The sequence below is a fragment of the Theropithecus gelada genome, chromosome 2 (genome assembly GCF_003255815.1).
Source record: "Theropithecus gelada isolate Dixy chromosome 2, Tgel_1.0, whole genome shotgun sequence".
NCBI lineage: Eukaryota > Metazoa > Chordata > Mammalia > Primates > Cercopithecidae > Theropithecus > Theropithecus gelada.
In genome coordinates this window covers 162,301,278-162,317,098 of record NC_037669.1, presented here as the reverse complement: position 1 = coordinate 162,317,098, position 15,821 = coordinate 162,301,278, and the positions used below count along the sequence as shown (strand labels likewise).

General features: G+C 36.7%; 1 protein-coding gene across 11 annotated transcripts in view; it reads left to right on the top strand.

Annotated features, from left to right (window-relative positions):
- Positions 1–15,821, top strand: part of ANKRD28 (ankyrin repeat domain 28) — a 196,861-nt gene that overhangs the window by 153,335 nt on the left and 27,705 nt on the right. For all 11 annotated transcript variants that reach the window (XR_003118099.1, XM_025375724.1, XM_025375725.1 and 8 more), the window contains 3 exons: positions 14,123–14,234; positions 15,152–15,178; positions 15,565–15,639. Coding sequence is in view for 10 of the 11 variants with exons in the window: in XM_025375724.1 (XP_025231509.1) it covers positions 14,123–14,234; positions 15,152–15,178; positions 15,565–15,639 (214 nt within the window). In the remaining variant the exon portion in view is untranslated. The remainder of the gene's footprint in view (positions 1–14,122; positions 14,235–15,151; positions 15,179–15,564; positions 15,640–15,821) is intronic.

Sequence of the window (15,821 nt, the reverse complement as noted above, 5' to 3'; positions counted from 1 at the left end):
GCCTATAAGCATATTGTTTCCTAAAGCCTCCTCAGAGTCTCTTTTGCAAATGTGATCTTCCTTTTAAACAGTGACAACATGAATCATGTGTTATTTCCTGAGTGTGCCAGTATGTAAGTATATAGCTTTCTAAATTCTAGATAAGATGAATTTTAATGTTTTATTCTTCATAGAATGTAAATCATGTCATTTTTGTCACATTTATCTTCATATAAAAACAAACTTTCATGCTTCTTTAAACCTAACAATTTCATTATAAAATCACTGTCAATTAAGTTTTGTAACTGTGTTTTCTCTCAATAGGAATTTGGAGTGCCTAAACCTTCTGCTGAATACTGGTGCAGACTTTAATAAAAAGGACAAATTTGGGAGGTAGGGTATGATATAGTTTCTTTATGGAGCCTATTTTTACTTAATAACTTGATTGACCTTCTAACTGGCTTCTGAAAATAAACTGAACAATTTAGCATCTTGTACATTGTGATCATGATTCATTGAGAGTCCCAGCTAAAGTCAATAACTTCCAAATACTCGTTTTCACCCACAGTTTTCTTCTTGAGTCGCTACCACAGCCCTAGCCTACCAACCACAGCCTTGGCCTTATAAATGCCTCTATACTTGATATCACTCCTCTCCGTCCAATAATTATGGCTATGGAAATGTAAAGCCCCATAGAACTTGTTTTTTCAAGAAACTCAGAATACCTAGAAAATGATACAGTTCTCCTTTCTTCAAGTCGTTTCTTTGTGAGGGATTCTACTGCCCATATCTTGTTCCAGAGCAGTAGTAAGAGGGAGGAAATAGGTTATAAATATATACGTGTAATTTTTCTTTCTCCTTTTCTATATAAATCTCACACACACGTATATCCACACATCCCACTAAGTATTTCACAACAGGAAGGCAACTGTGAAATGACAGTCTTTGTAGTCATTCAGCAGGCCTCATTGTTAAGAATTTGTGGTAGCAGTATTTCAAACTACTGTTAAGTTACTTAGAGTAGGAATTGACACAGAGTTCATTAGATCTGTACAGGAAAGAATTGAAGGCAGCTGGAATTGGTTTGAAAGAGATGACAGTATAAGCAAAACTATGTGGGTCAACAGTTTGAGAATTATACATAGCAAGGTGTATGAGAGGGAAGGGTGTATGTCAGAAGAAAATGTGTGAATGTATGTCAATGCATGTGATAGAACCAGTGCAGAAGAGAAGTAAAAAGAACTATGCATGGTAGGAAATCAGAAATGAATAGAAGAAAATAAAAACTATTTGACACCATAATTACTTTGAAGAACAGACTGCTCTCATAAGCCTCCTAATGGAAAGAATTAATGACCCACAAAAATAAAAAAAATCACTTTGTTTGGCTTTGGAATGCAATATTTTTATAGCTAATTTGCTTTTATAATTATACTTTAATCCAGTTTATATTAATGTTTAGTACTTCAGGCATTCTATACTACAAATAACAGAGAAGGCTTCTGAAAAATATTTTGAGTTTAGAGGGTTGAAAGTAATTCAGGGTTAATTGTGTTTTTTGGGATGTTTCCTCTATTTTTTCTCTTACCCTTTGTTCCTCTTCTAGACATGAATAGAAATTGCTACCTCCGTACTGTGGAGGGGAAATTTTTATTAACTTAGGGGAAACTTTCTTAAAATGAAAGTTTTCACATTTCTGAGCAGAATACGAAGGTTATTTGAAAGTCACTCAAAGGACTGGGGGTGGGATTACTGCTACTGCCTGGAGGCAGTGAAATAACTGCATTTTCATCTTATTTCATATACTTAAAGGTTCTCTGCCACCTTGCTTTCTTCTAGCTTTATGTCCAGCCCTCCACAAGACTTAGTATATGGCAGTCTAAGTCTCACTGTAAATACAGTATTTGTAACTGGGAGGAGTAAGAGTCAGCTATGCTCTTGTTTACTAGTTATGTCTCTTGCTTTTATCTTCCTTGTATTAACCTGGGCACAAAAGATCTCCACTGCACTACGCTGCTGCCAACTGTAATTACCAGTGCCTGTTTGCTCTTGTGGGATCAGGAGCAAGTGTGAATGACCTTGATGAAAGAGGCTGCACACCCCTGCACTATGCAGCTACATCAGACACAGATGGCAAGTAAGTACCATATGAGTGAGAGTGGAGGATCAGTTATTTCTATAAACTGGCATCTTCCGCAGGGATGTTTTTGTTGCAAATTTGTATTTCCTCTTTGTATTTTTTGTTGATTATCTTTGCCCTAAGTCTATTTTGGGAAATAAATTGGTTTCATAGTTATTGCTAAATCATAGTTATTACTACCTATTCTCAGCACCGGCCTTACTAGCTGATCTGGTGGAAGAAAGACAAAGGTCCCTTTTTGTCCTGCCTGCCAAAAGAGCATCTTAATATCACTTTTATGTTTTTTTCCACCTGACTTCTCAGAGGCTACAGCCATGACTATATCATGGGGAAAGGGAGAGAGGGGGTATATGAGTAATGTCATCAGAAGATTGGGTAGACATTGGAATACAGGTATCCTTCAGAGGTAGACAGTTCACGTTTGCAAGGAACCCTTGTAAATTGGTGTCCAAAAGGTAGTAATTGAACTGGCAGAATCTGGCACGTAGTAGGTACTACATGTTGCTTAAATAAGTAAATTAGATGACAGAATAAGTAAATGTTGGCCAAGAATGAATAAGTGAAAACAAGAATAAAAGATGCATAAACTGTTCCATAAGTATAATATTCACCTGAAGTTACCAGACCTATTTGTAATATCTTGATACATTTTTTTTTTTTTCGTGGAAGAAAATAAACTCGTTGAAAACAGAAAAGATTTTCAGTGTCTGGTAATTCCCCATGGTGTGGGTCAGTGAAAAGTAAAAATAAGTAATGGTTTCTGGGGAAAGATGTTATAAAATGTAGTTCATATAACATAGAATTATTCAGTTTTTAACATTTACTTTTTACCCTCAAAATAAGAAGCATAATTCGATTCTTCACAAATGTTAATTTAGTATAAACTCTTTAATTTCAAAACAATTTTTATAAGTAACTTTTTTTGTGTTGGATTGTGGCTAAAATTCTAGGGATTTTTTTTGTTTTTGTGGGGTTTTTTGTTGTTTTTTGCTTGGTTTGTTTTTTGTTTGTTTGTTGAGATGGAATCTCGCTTTGTCACCCGGGCTGGAATGCAGTGGTGCAATCACAGCTCAGTGCAACTTCCACCTTTCAGGTTCAAGCAATTCTCCTGCCTCAGCCTCCCAACTAGCTGGGACTACAGGTGCCCACCACTATGCCTGGCTAATTTTTGTATTTTTAGTAGAGACTGATTCACCATGTTGGCCAGGCTGGTGTCAGACTTCTGACCTCAAGTGGTCCACCCACCTTGGCCTTCCAAAAAGCTGGGATTACAGGAGTGAGCCACTGTGCCCAGCCTAATATTCTAATCTTAAAGGCAATGGTAATGTGTACTTTATTTGCAAGAATATAAAGTATGTTTTTAGATAGGAACTATTTAAATAAAATCTATGATAAAGACTATAAATTAGAAAATTCTTTGGTAAACTTGGATAAGTAGATTATCCCTAATTTATCAGTTTTATAATTTCATGGTTTGATGTATAGATTTGCTTAAATTAAGTTATACCTTTTATCACCATCTGTAGTCCTTTACCACTACTTTCACAGACTGGATATTGGGTGCAGCTCATTATGATCAAGATTCCACTGAGAGATTGTGTCCCACATTCCTTCCCCCAAAAAAAGATTACACTTTGACCCTTCTGCCCTTAGACAAATGCACTAAACCTGGATACACACACACACAAAACCACAAAGGAATAACATATAATTCAACCCATAGTGTTGGAGATTTGTGGTTTCATTGTAAGCCAATCTACTTTTCCTATAGAAGGGTACTAGTACTAAAATCACTAGTTTTCTCACTGAATATAAACTGTTTTGAGCAAGTAGGCAGTGACTTTTATTATTTAAATATTTAATCCTCAGTATGTACACTAAACAGCCTGATACACTGGAAAGAACGTGAGCCTTGGGATCAGAAAGACCCAATTTAAATCTTGGAGTCTCCATACTGTGTACCCATTTGAGCATGAGCAAGTAATTGCTAAGCCAAAATATTCTTTATTCGTAAAAGGAAAATGAAACCTCCCTGTTAGAGTTGCTGGGAAAACTAAGAGACTGCATAATCTAACACTGTTAATGGGAGCCTCTGTTTCCTATCTTTATTAACTATCAAAATCCCAGAGAGCCTGTTGAATGTCGTCATTTATTGATTCAATGATTTGTTCTGTGGGAGCCTTGTGGAAAATATAAGCCACAGTAATTTTTCTGGGATACCAGAGACATCCTTTTAATAAGTGATTGTTTTGGAGGCTTAAACAGTGGCATTAAAGGATTTATTTTTTCTTAAATTGTAAGAAATATTTTTCTTAAATTGGGTACAATTTTACCTAGTTGTAATTGTATTCCCAGGAATAGCTTGAGTAATAAGAGAATCAGCCATAATTCATTCATTTTGCCAAAGCAAGAATGAAATATTTTCTAAAAGAAGAGACAGATTCCTCAGAGCTTCTAATTGCTATTGTTCAGTAATGTACGTTTTCTTATTTGTTTTTTTAAATGCTTGTTTTTTTGTTTGTTCTTTTTTTTTTTTTTTTTTTTTTTTTAAAGCTAATCCCCTGTGAGCATCACAGTTTCTAATTTAAAGCTCCCCAGGAAAAGTTGTTGTTTATACTTTGGAATTTTTAACAATCTGACATTGGTTTTCTGCTGTTTAGGACCAACATACAGTAATTACAATTCTGCTCTGCCTTATATCCCTTCATCCTCACTTTGAGTAAATAATTGTAAAAATACATGAAATCTTCCCTGACTCATTCTAGTCATTCTGCTAGTCACCCCGATTGTCCTGATGCCTGCGTTCTTGGTAGATAGTCATTCAGCAAGTCCTCTGAAGTGTCTTTATTTTACATCATGTAAGAATCCAGCAAACAGATACATGGCTACTATCACAATAAACATATTAAATATGTGAAATATTAATAAATGTATTTGCCTGTTGCAAAGACGTATAGGGTTGTCTTTGAGCAGGATGTCATGTGGGTCTTCTCCACACCTGTGTGTAGTAGGTATATAAGAGAAGGGAAGCTGGAGGGCTGTTTTTCCTGATTATAAGGAAGAAATTCCCCTCATACCAGCTCTCCTGAGATAACCACCATCAACAGTTGTATTGCTGTATGTGTATGTAGATCATTCTTTGTTCCTCACAGCCTTAATCAAAGTTGAAGCCCTGGTATATGTTATAAAGTCTTTTCTATATCATATATAATTTTAAAAAATATTTTATGGGTTATCTCTAGCCTGCACCTTGTAACTCTTCCATCCTCTATCCATTACCCAGTTCTAAAACCTCTTCCACATTTTAGATATTTGTTTCAGCAACATCGTAACTTCGCAGTAACAATTCTCGTAGTCTGTTTGGACTGCTATAACAAAATACCAAAAACTGGGTGGCTTGTAAACAACAGAAATTTTATTTCTCACAGTTATGGAAGCTGAGAAGTCAAGAATATCAAGGCACTGGCAGATTCAGTGTCTGGAGAAGACCCACTTCCTCTTTGAGGGCATATTCTTGCCATATCCTCACATGGTAGGAGTGAAAGAGCTCTTTTGGGCCTTATTTGTAAGGACACTAATCCCATTCATGAGGGAGGGCTCTGCCCTCTTGACCTAATCACCCCCTAAAGGCCCCACCTCCTAATAACATCACCTTGAGGTTGGAATTTCACCATGTGAGTGGGTGTGGGGAGACACAAACATTTAGATCACAGTAACACTCTTAGGAAATGGGGCTACATTTTGACTTCTAATGGCAATTAATTTTTGTCTGTTTTCAAACTTCATAAAAATGGGATCATGCATTTTTTTGTGTGTAAAGGTTTTGTAATGCTGAGATTTATTCCTATGTTTCTGATATTTTTTATTACCAAAATCAATCTTTAAATTTTTTTGTGTTGATATATAGAAGATATATTTGCCTTTTGTATGTGACTTACATTCAATAACTTTGTTAAGCTTATTTTGTGTATGTATGTAAGAGCAATGTTTGATACTAGCTCTGCCTTTTACTATGGTACCTTCGCAAATTACTTAACCTCTCTGTACCTATTTCATCTGTGAAATGGAGATAATAGTCTAAACTCAGTCACGACTATGTAGAGTTTAAAGTGGTTTAGTATACATCAATTGCTTGGAGCAGTTCTGACACATCCTAATCTTCCTATAAAGGTTAGTTGTATTTTTTAAAACTGATTTTTTGGGCCGGGGTGGGGTTGTGGGTGGTGGTAAGAACTATTGTATGCCATGGGAAGAGTAGAGAGGAAGGAGGGCCTCTGGGAGTGACAATACCACATCTGTTTTCCTGGCTGAGTCGTCCTTACCCAGGGCTCTGACCAGCCATGGGACACATGAACTTGAATCAGTCTGAACTTGCATTAGAACTCAAAGTGGTAGAGTTCATTAGTGGTAGGGTAAGAGTAGGATAAATTTAAATAATTTGAAATGCATTCTGATTTTAACCTTTGTGGTTAGTGGGGATGAAGATACTTAATTTGCCTAACAATGAGGAAAAATTATAACAGAATATTGTTTAGCCTTAAGTATTTTTTTCAGATTTTGTGTATATATTTTATTTCAGAGGACAGATTATAGAGAATCTTCATTTCTTAATTGTCTGGGTTTTATAAAATGAGCATGTGTTAATGTACAAGCAGAAAAAAGAGTAGACAGACTGTCCTGCCCCCATCCTCTAATGAAGTCCACATTTTCAAGATCAAGTAATTTTGTGATTCAGTATTTTATAAGCACCTAGTTAACTTATAACTGTAACTGATTAACCGCTGTTCCAAAACTTTGTGGGAACGTAGAACAATGGATAAAGTGAAGACCTGAGGTGGTTTAGTCCTTGGTTTGCCATATTCTAGCCAAAAGGATTTGGGAAAAGTCAAAATTTAACTTAGTGTCAGTAATCTTTTTCATTTGTTAGAGATAATGCTTACCCAGAGTAATTGTGAAAATTTATATTGTTTAGCAAAATCTGAAAGGTATGCCAGTAGAAGAAATTATATTAGAATAAGTCTTGTATTCAGGTCTTAGTAAGGGAGAACCATTTCTGTTTTATCACCAACATCTAGAGAACTTGATTAAATTTTTTTTTTTTTTTATGCCCTTGGGTAAAATGTTTTTGCCTGTAAAGTATTCCTACAGACTTGCAGGCTTTTTCTACATCCCAGTGAGCACTGTCCTCTGAATTGGGCACCAACGAAGGCTATGTACAAACAGAGTTCACACACTGACTGAAACGCTTCCTTTTCCTGACATGTCCTCAGAGCTAGTTTGTGAAACAAAACAAAACAAAACACCAGTCTTGTTACTTTAGAGCCAGACTTGGGTTTTGTTTTGTTTTGTTTTTATCATAGTGATACCCACTTTAACCTTTTTTTTTTTTGAGACAGAGTTTCGATCTTGTTGCCCAGGCTGGAGTGCAATGGTGCAGACTTGGCTCACTGCAACCTCCGCCTCCTGGGTTCAAGTGATTCTCCTGCCTCAGCCTCCCGAGCAACTGGGATTACAGGCATGCGCCACCACGCCTGGCTAATTTTGTATTTTTAGTAGAGACGGGTTTCTCCCTGTTGGTCAGGCTGGTTTTGAACTCCTGACCTCAGGTGATCTGCCTGTCTCCGCCTCCCAAAGTGCTGGGATTACAGGCATGAGCCACTGCACCCAGCTTAATCTTATTTTTTTATTATGCTTGATTCCAAAGAATTTTAGCTGAACATAAATATCAAAATTGCACTTAATGATAAATATTTGCTGCCACTGAAGATATTACAATAAAGATTCTGAAAGTAATTTCTAAGAGATCTAAACCTTTTTAAGAAATTCAGCATTTGAAACTGGATCCTTTCCTTACTCCTTATACGAAAATTAATTCAAGATGGATTAGAGACTTAAATGTTAGACCTAATACCATAAAAATCCTAGAGGAAAACCTAGGTAGTACCATTCAGGACATAGGCATGGGCAAAGACTTCATGTCTAAAACACCAAAAGCAACGGCAGCAAAAGCTAAAATTGACAAATGGGATCTCATTAAACTAAAGAGCTTCTGCACAGCAAAAGAAACTACCATCAGAGTGAACAGGCAACCTACAGAATGGGAGAAAATTTTTGCAATCTACTCATCTGACAAAGGGCTAATATCCAGAACCTACAAAGAACTCAAACAAATTTACAAGAAAAAAACAAACAACCCCATCAAAAAGTGGGCAAAGGATATGAACAGACATTTCTCAAAAGAAGACATTCATACAGCCAACAGACACATGAAAAAATGCTCATCATCACTGGCCATCAGAGAAATGCAAATCAAAACCACAATGAGATACCATCTCACACCAGTTAGAATGGCGATCATTCAAAAGTCAGGAAACAACAGGTGCTGGAGAGGATGTGGAGAAATAGGAACACTTTTACACTGTTGGTGGGATTGTAAACTAGTTCAACCATTATGGAAAACAGTATGGCGATTCCTCAAGGATCTAGAACTAGATTTACCATATGACCCAGCCATCCCATTACTGGGGATATACCCAAAGGATTATAAATTATGCTGCTATAAAGACACATGCACACGTATGTTTATTGCAGCACTATTCACAATAGCAAAGACTTGGAATCAACCCAAATGTCCATCAGTGACAGATTGGATTAAGAAAATGTGGCACATATACACCATGGAATACTATGCAGCCATAAAAAAGGATGAGTTTGCGTCCTTTGTAGGGACATGGATGCAGCTGGAAACCATCATTCTTAGCAAACTATCACAAGAACAGAAAACCAAACACCGCATGTTCTCACTCATAGGTGGGAACTGAACAATGAGATCACTTGGACTCAGGAAGGGGAACATCACACACCGGGGCCTATCATGGGGAGGGGGGAGGGGGGAGGGATTGCATTGGGAGTTATACCTGATGTAAATGACGAGTTGATGGGTGCAGCAGACCAACATGGCACAAGTATACATATGTAACAAACCTGCACGTTATGCACGTGTACCCTACAACTTAAAGTATGATAATAAATAAATTAAAAAAAAAAAAAATTCAGCATTTAAGGAAATAAGTGTTGGCCTTGAAATAATGGCTCTCATATATTTGTGAGCTAGAGTTACTGAAAGATTAGTTACATTGCTTTAGAATTTCTTTTCATTTGTTTTTATGTGACTTCAGTGTGATTTTGGAAACTTTTAACAAGGAGTATTTGTTTAAAGAATTTTTTTCCCCAGGTAGTTTAATATTTGGGTAGACATATTTGAATACCAAACAAATTATCACTGAATAATTATAGACTTGGAATTTGAACGTGAATAGACTTTATTTAGCTGGCTTCTCCATGTATCAAATGAATAAACAGAGGCTATTTCACCTTTATGGCCCAAGATCACTGGTACCAAACTAAGGGAGAATTTTTTCATTTCTCTTTCAGTGCCTTTTTTTTTTCTTGCCATAATAAAATTTATTAAAGTTATAAATTATGGCCTATATACTGTTGTGTTTCTTTGTGTGTGGGTGGGGGTCAGGGGTGGGTTTGTTTTTTGTTTGTTTGTTTTTGAGATGCAGTCTCACTCTGTCACCAGGCTGGAGTGCAGTGGTGTGATCTTGGCTCACTGCAACCTCCACCTCGCAAGTTCAAGCAGTTCTCCTGCCTCAGCCTCCCGAGTAGCCGGGACTACAGGCACACGCCACCATGTCCAGCTAATTTTTGTATTTTTAGTAGAGACAGCGTTTCACCATGTTGGCCAGGATGGTCTCGATCTCTTGACCTCGTGATCTGCCCGCCTCAGCCTATCAAACTGCTGGGATTACAGGCATGAGCCCCTGAGCCCGGCCCTATATAATGTTTTTTAATTAATTTTTTTGTGTGCCATTATACTTTCATGTGCTCAATGTGCAGATTTGTTACATAGGTATACATGTGCCATGGTGGTTTGCTGTACCCATCAACCCATCATTTGCATTAGGTATTTCTCCTAATGCTATCCCTCCCCCAGCCCCTGACAGGCCCCGGTGTGTGATGTTCCCCTCCGTGTGTCCATGTGTTCTCATTGTTCAACTCCCATGTATGATGAGAACATGCAGTGTTTGGTTTTCTGATCTTGTGATAGTTTGCTGAAAGTAATGGTTTCCAGTGTCATCCATGTCCCTGCAAAGGACATGCGCTCATCCTTTTTTATGGCTGCATAGTATTCCATGGTGTATATGTGCCACATTTTCTTAATCCAGTCTGTCATTGATGGACATTTGGGTTGGTTCCAAGTCTTTGCTATTGCAAATAGTGCCGCAGTAACCATACCGTGTGCATGTGTCTTTATAGTAGCATGATACTTTATAATCCTTTGGGCATATACCCAGAAATGGGATTGCTGGGTCAAATGGTATTTCTAGTTCTAGATCCTTGAGGAATCGCCACACTGTCTTCCACAATGGTTGAACTAATTTACACTCCCACCGACAGTGTAAAAGAGTTCCCATTTCTGCACATCCTCACCAGCATCTGTTGTTTCCTGACTTTTTAATGATTGCCATTCTAACTGGCGTGAGATGGTATCTCATTGTGGTTGTGATTTGTATTTATCTGATGATCAGTGATGATAACTATTTTTTCATATGTCTCTTGACTGCATAAATGTCATCTTTTGAGAAGTGTCTGTTCATATCCTTTGCCCACTTTTTGATGGGATTATTTTTTTCTTGTGAATTTAAGTTCTTTGTAGATCTGGATATTAACCCGTTGTCACATGGGTAGATGGCAAACCTTTTCTCCCATTCTGTAGATTGCCTGTTCACTCTGATGATAGTTTCTTTTGCTGTGCGGAAGCTCTTTAGTTTAATTAGATCCTATTTGTCTATTTTGGCTTTTGTCGCCATTGCTTTTGGTGTTTTAGTCATGAAGTCTTTGCCCATGCCTATGTCCTGAATGGTATTCCCTAGGTTTTCTAATAGGGTTTTTATGGTGTTAGGTCTTACATTTAAGTCTTTAATCCATCTTGAGTTAATTTTTGTATACAGTGTAAGGAAGGGATCCAGTTTCAGCTTTCTACGTATGGCTAGCCAGTTTTCCCAGCACCATTTATTAAATAAGGAATCCTTTCCCCATTGCTAGTTTTTGTCAGGTTTGTCAAAGATCAGATGCTTGTAGTGGTGTTATTTCTGAGGCCTCTGTTCTGTTCCATTGCTCTATATATCTGTTTTGATACCAGTACTATGCTGTTTTGGTTACTGTAGCCTTGTAGTATAGTTTGAAGTCAGGTAGCATGATGCCTCCAGCTTTGTTCTTTTGGCTTAGGATTGTCTTGGCAATGCAGGCCCTTTTTTGGTTCCATATGAATTTTAAAGTAGTTTTTTCAAATTCTGTGAAGAAAATCAGTGGTAGCTTGATGGGGATAGCACTGAATCTATAAATTACCTTGGGCAGTATGACCATTTTCACAATATTGATTCTTCCTCTCCATGATCTTGGAATGTTCTTCCATTTGTGTCCTCTTTTATTTCGTTGAGCAGTGATTTGTAGTTCTGCCTGAAGAGGTCCTTCACTTCCCTTGTTAGTTGGATTCCTAGGTATTTTATTCTCTTTGCAGTAATAGTGAATGGGAGTTCACTCATGATTTGGCTCTCTGCCTATTATTTGTGTATAGGAATGCTTGTGATTTTTGCACATTGATTTTGTATCCTGAGACTTTGCTGAAGTTGCTTATCAGCTTAAGGAGATTTTGGGCTGAGACGATGGGATTTTCTAAATATACGTCATGACATCTGCAAAAAGAGACAATTTGACTTCCTCTTTTCCTAATTGAATATCCTTTCTTTCTTTCTCTTGCCTGATTGCCCTGGCCAGAACTTCCAACAGTATGTTGAATAGGAGTGGTGAGAGAGGGCATCCGGGAATGCTTCTAGTTTTTGCCCATTCAGTATGATATTGGCTGTGAGTTTGTCATAAATAGCTCTTACTATTTTGAGATACTTTCCATCGGTACCTAGTTTATTGATAGTTTCTAGCATGAAGGGCTGTTGAATTTTGTCGAAGGCGTTTTCTGCATCTATTGAGATAATCAGACCACTAGCAAGACTAATGAAGAAGAAAAGAGAGAAGATTCAAATAGATACATAAAGGGGATATCACCACCGATCTCACAGAAATACGAACCACCAATAGACACATAAAGGGGATATCACCACCAATCTCACAGAAATACAAACCACCATCAGAGAATATATAAACACCTCTACGCAAATAAACTAGAAAATCTAGAAGAAATGGATAAATTCCTGGACACATACACCCTCCCAAGACTAAACCAGGAAGAAGTTGAATCTCTGCATAGACCAATAACAGGCTCTGAAATTGAGGCAATAATTAATAGCCTACCAACCAAAAAAAAAGTCCAGGACCATATGGACTCACAGCCGAATTCTACCAGAGGTACAAAGAGGAGCTGGAGCATTCCTTCTGAAACTATTCCCTACAATAGAAAAAGAGGGAATCCTCCCTAACTCATTTTATAAGGCCAGCATCATCCTGATACCAAAGCCTGGCAGAGATACAACAAAAAAAGAGAATTTTAGGCCAATATCCCTGATGAACATCAATGCGAAAATCCTCAATAAAATACTGGCAAAGTGAATCCAGCAGCATATCAAAAAGCTTATCCACCACGATCAAGTCAGCTTCATACCTGGGTTGCAAAGCTGATTCAGCATACACAAATCAATAAACGTAATCCATCACATAAACAGAACGAATGACCAAAAAAACACATGATTAAATTTATTTTTATTTTATTTCGATAGTTATTGGGGAACAGGTGGTTTTTGGTTACATAGATAAGTTCTTTATTGATGATTTCTGAGATTTTGGTGCACCGGTCACCTGAGTAATGTACATTGTATCCAATGTGTAGTCTTTTATCCCTCACATGGAGTAAAATATGAGGGATAAAAGACTACATATTGGGTACAATTTGGGGACTCTTCCCCCTGAGTCCCCAAAGTCCATTCTGTCATTTTTGTGCCTTTGTGTCTCCTCATAGCTCCCACTTATGGGTGAGAACATACGATACTCATTTTCCATCCCTGAATTACTTCACTTAGAATAATGATCTCCAACTCCAGATTGCTGCGAATGCTATTACTTTGTTCCTTTCTATGTCTGAATAGTATTCCATGGTGTATATATACCACATTTTTCTTTACGCACTCATTGATTGATAGCCTAAATTGACTGGTTTCATATTTTTGCAATTGCGAATTGTATGCTATAAACATACATGTGCAAGTGCCTTTTTCAAATAATGACTTCTTTTCTTCTGGGTAGATACCCAGTAATGGGATTGCTGGATCAAATGGTAGTGTTACTTTTCGTTCGTTAAGGAATCTCTGGACGGTTTTCCATAGTGGTTTTACATACAGTGTTTTTTAAAATTATTTTCTTCTTATTTTAATATCACAGAAATGAAATGAAGTATCTCTTATGGATACCTTCTTACCATTTTACTCTGTTTATATACCTCTTCTTAGTCCTCTAATTCAGGTTCACTGAGTTCTGACCTTGGTTTCTTGGGGTTTTGTTTTGTTTAACATCCTTTCTTGAGCTTCATGATGAAAAATTTACTCATTCTGTGTTCTAGATAGATAAATAGTAATATTGCCAATATTATGTACTCACCACCACCAAAAGTTTAATCCTATCCAACGTTGTTTAGGTGGTGGTATAGATACAGACTGTGTAAAAAAGAGCCTTCATGTGTTAAAAAAGCCGTCTGACAGACTTTTGAGGTATCCACTTTGAATCAAGAAGATTCTCATGAATGTTTCATTTGCATTTTTATGATACTTTAGTCAATGTTATTTAAATGACAGATTTTTATAGTGTAATACATTTACGATTTTTATATTACTCAAGTATAAGAAAAATTGTCAGTTTTTAATTTCAGACTCTTTTTTATCATTGGTTAACATGCAGGATTTAGAATTTTCAGTATGTTATTGTTATATATAGGTGCCTGGAATACTTATTAAGAAACGATGCAAATCCAGGGATCCGTGATAAGCAAGGATACAATGCAGTTCATTATTCAGCTGCCTATGGTCACCGTCTATGTCTTCAGCTGGTAAGATTCCTGAATGCTTGTGAAAGACCTAATGTGAGTTTATAGTCTAATAATATAACAAAAATGAGAATAAATGGATCAAGAAACAAATTCCATTTTGTTTTCTAACATTTTCAGAATTTATATACGTCATAAGTTCATACTTGTTTTAGTAAGATATATCTCATTCTCTTTTCTTTTTAAAAAAGGAGAAAATTAGATCTCTGAAGAGGGCTACTGATTACCCCATGTTCATGTCTACAGTATTCTCCTGCCCCTTTAAATAAATATTTCTCATAAGTTTCTAAAAGACTATAACTGTGTCTTATGTGAGAAATAAAAGTCCCTGTGAAAGGAATATATCCCCCATATATTTAGGGAATTCCAAAAGGTGCATTTATTTCACAACCCCTCCTAATAAGGGAGACTCCACTTCTACAAAGAAAGTTTTTATTTCTACTGTGGTCTGATTCTGGAACATAATACCACCATTCACCCAGATTTACCAAACCAGAAGGAAAGTCAAAGAAAAGATACTCTCATGTTTGTAACAGATACTTTAGGTTAAAGATTCTCTTATTTAGACTTACCTTATTAAATTACGTTAAACTTTGCTTCCCTTCAAGGGGAAATAAAATTCAAGGAGAGTAGATACAAAAGAAAAGGGAGGTTGACAATTTAATGTAGCACTTAGAGCCCTGCTACAAAAATAACTGTCTTCCTACGTTATTATGGATCTTCACACCAAAATTTTAGACCTGTGTATATAGATTTGATGTCTATTGTGATATGAAATTGTTTATTCAAAACATCTAATTTTTTGGAGCCAAATGAAGCACAGGTTTAGAGTAAAAGTTAGCAAAGCCCTGTGTAAGTTGAGACTTACTATAGATGAATACTTCCCAAGCTAAATATTTTTGTTTTGACCTTTATTTCAGATTGCAAGTGAAACTCCTCTAGATGTTGTAAGTATTAGTCAATTACCTCTCACCAATTAGTATTACTCAATTCCCTCCTACCAGTTATGTTTATCTATTTGCTGTCATTAAAGCTGAAAGTGTTTTTACATATTAGGCGCAAAGATGGTGACAGAAATCTTGTGTACAGAGGGAAGGAAGATGTTTACTTCGTGGCAATTAAGTAGCATTTCCCCCAAACTCTTAGTTTGTAGCCTGTCTTCAAAGCTCTTAGTCTGTGCTCCTTATCCTTACTACACTTTCATAATAATCATGTTTTATAAGTTTGCTGAGTTGCCAAGTAATACTCTAAAGTGGATTTGAACTGGGGGAGTGGGAGAGAATAATTGCTGTAGTGTGTCTTTCTGACATTTAAAATGCCTCTTCTTTTTCAGTTAATGGAAACCTCAGGAACAGACATGCTGAGTGATTCAGATAATAGAGCAACAATAAGCCCTTTACACTTGGCTGTGAGTACTGCCTTCATAGCCAACTTGATGGCTGATTTACTGAAAATATCTAATACCTATTTGTGTTGACTCAAACTAGTACCATAAACTTTTGGTCCATGTAATAGTTATCATGGAATTAAAACTTTAAGAACTTTCTTTAATTCAGAGAATTATTTAATGTGCTGGGTTTTTGTTTTTTC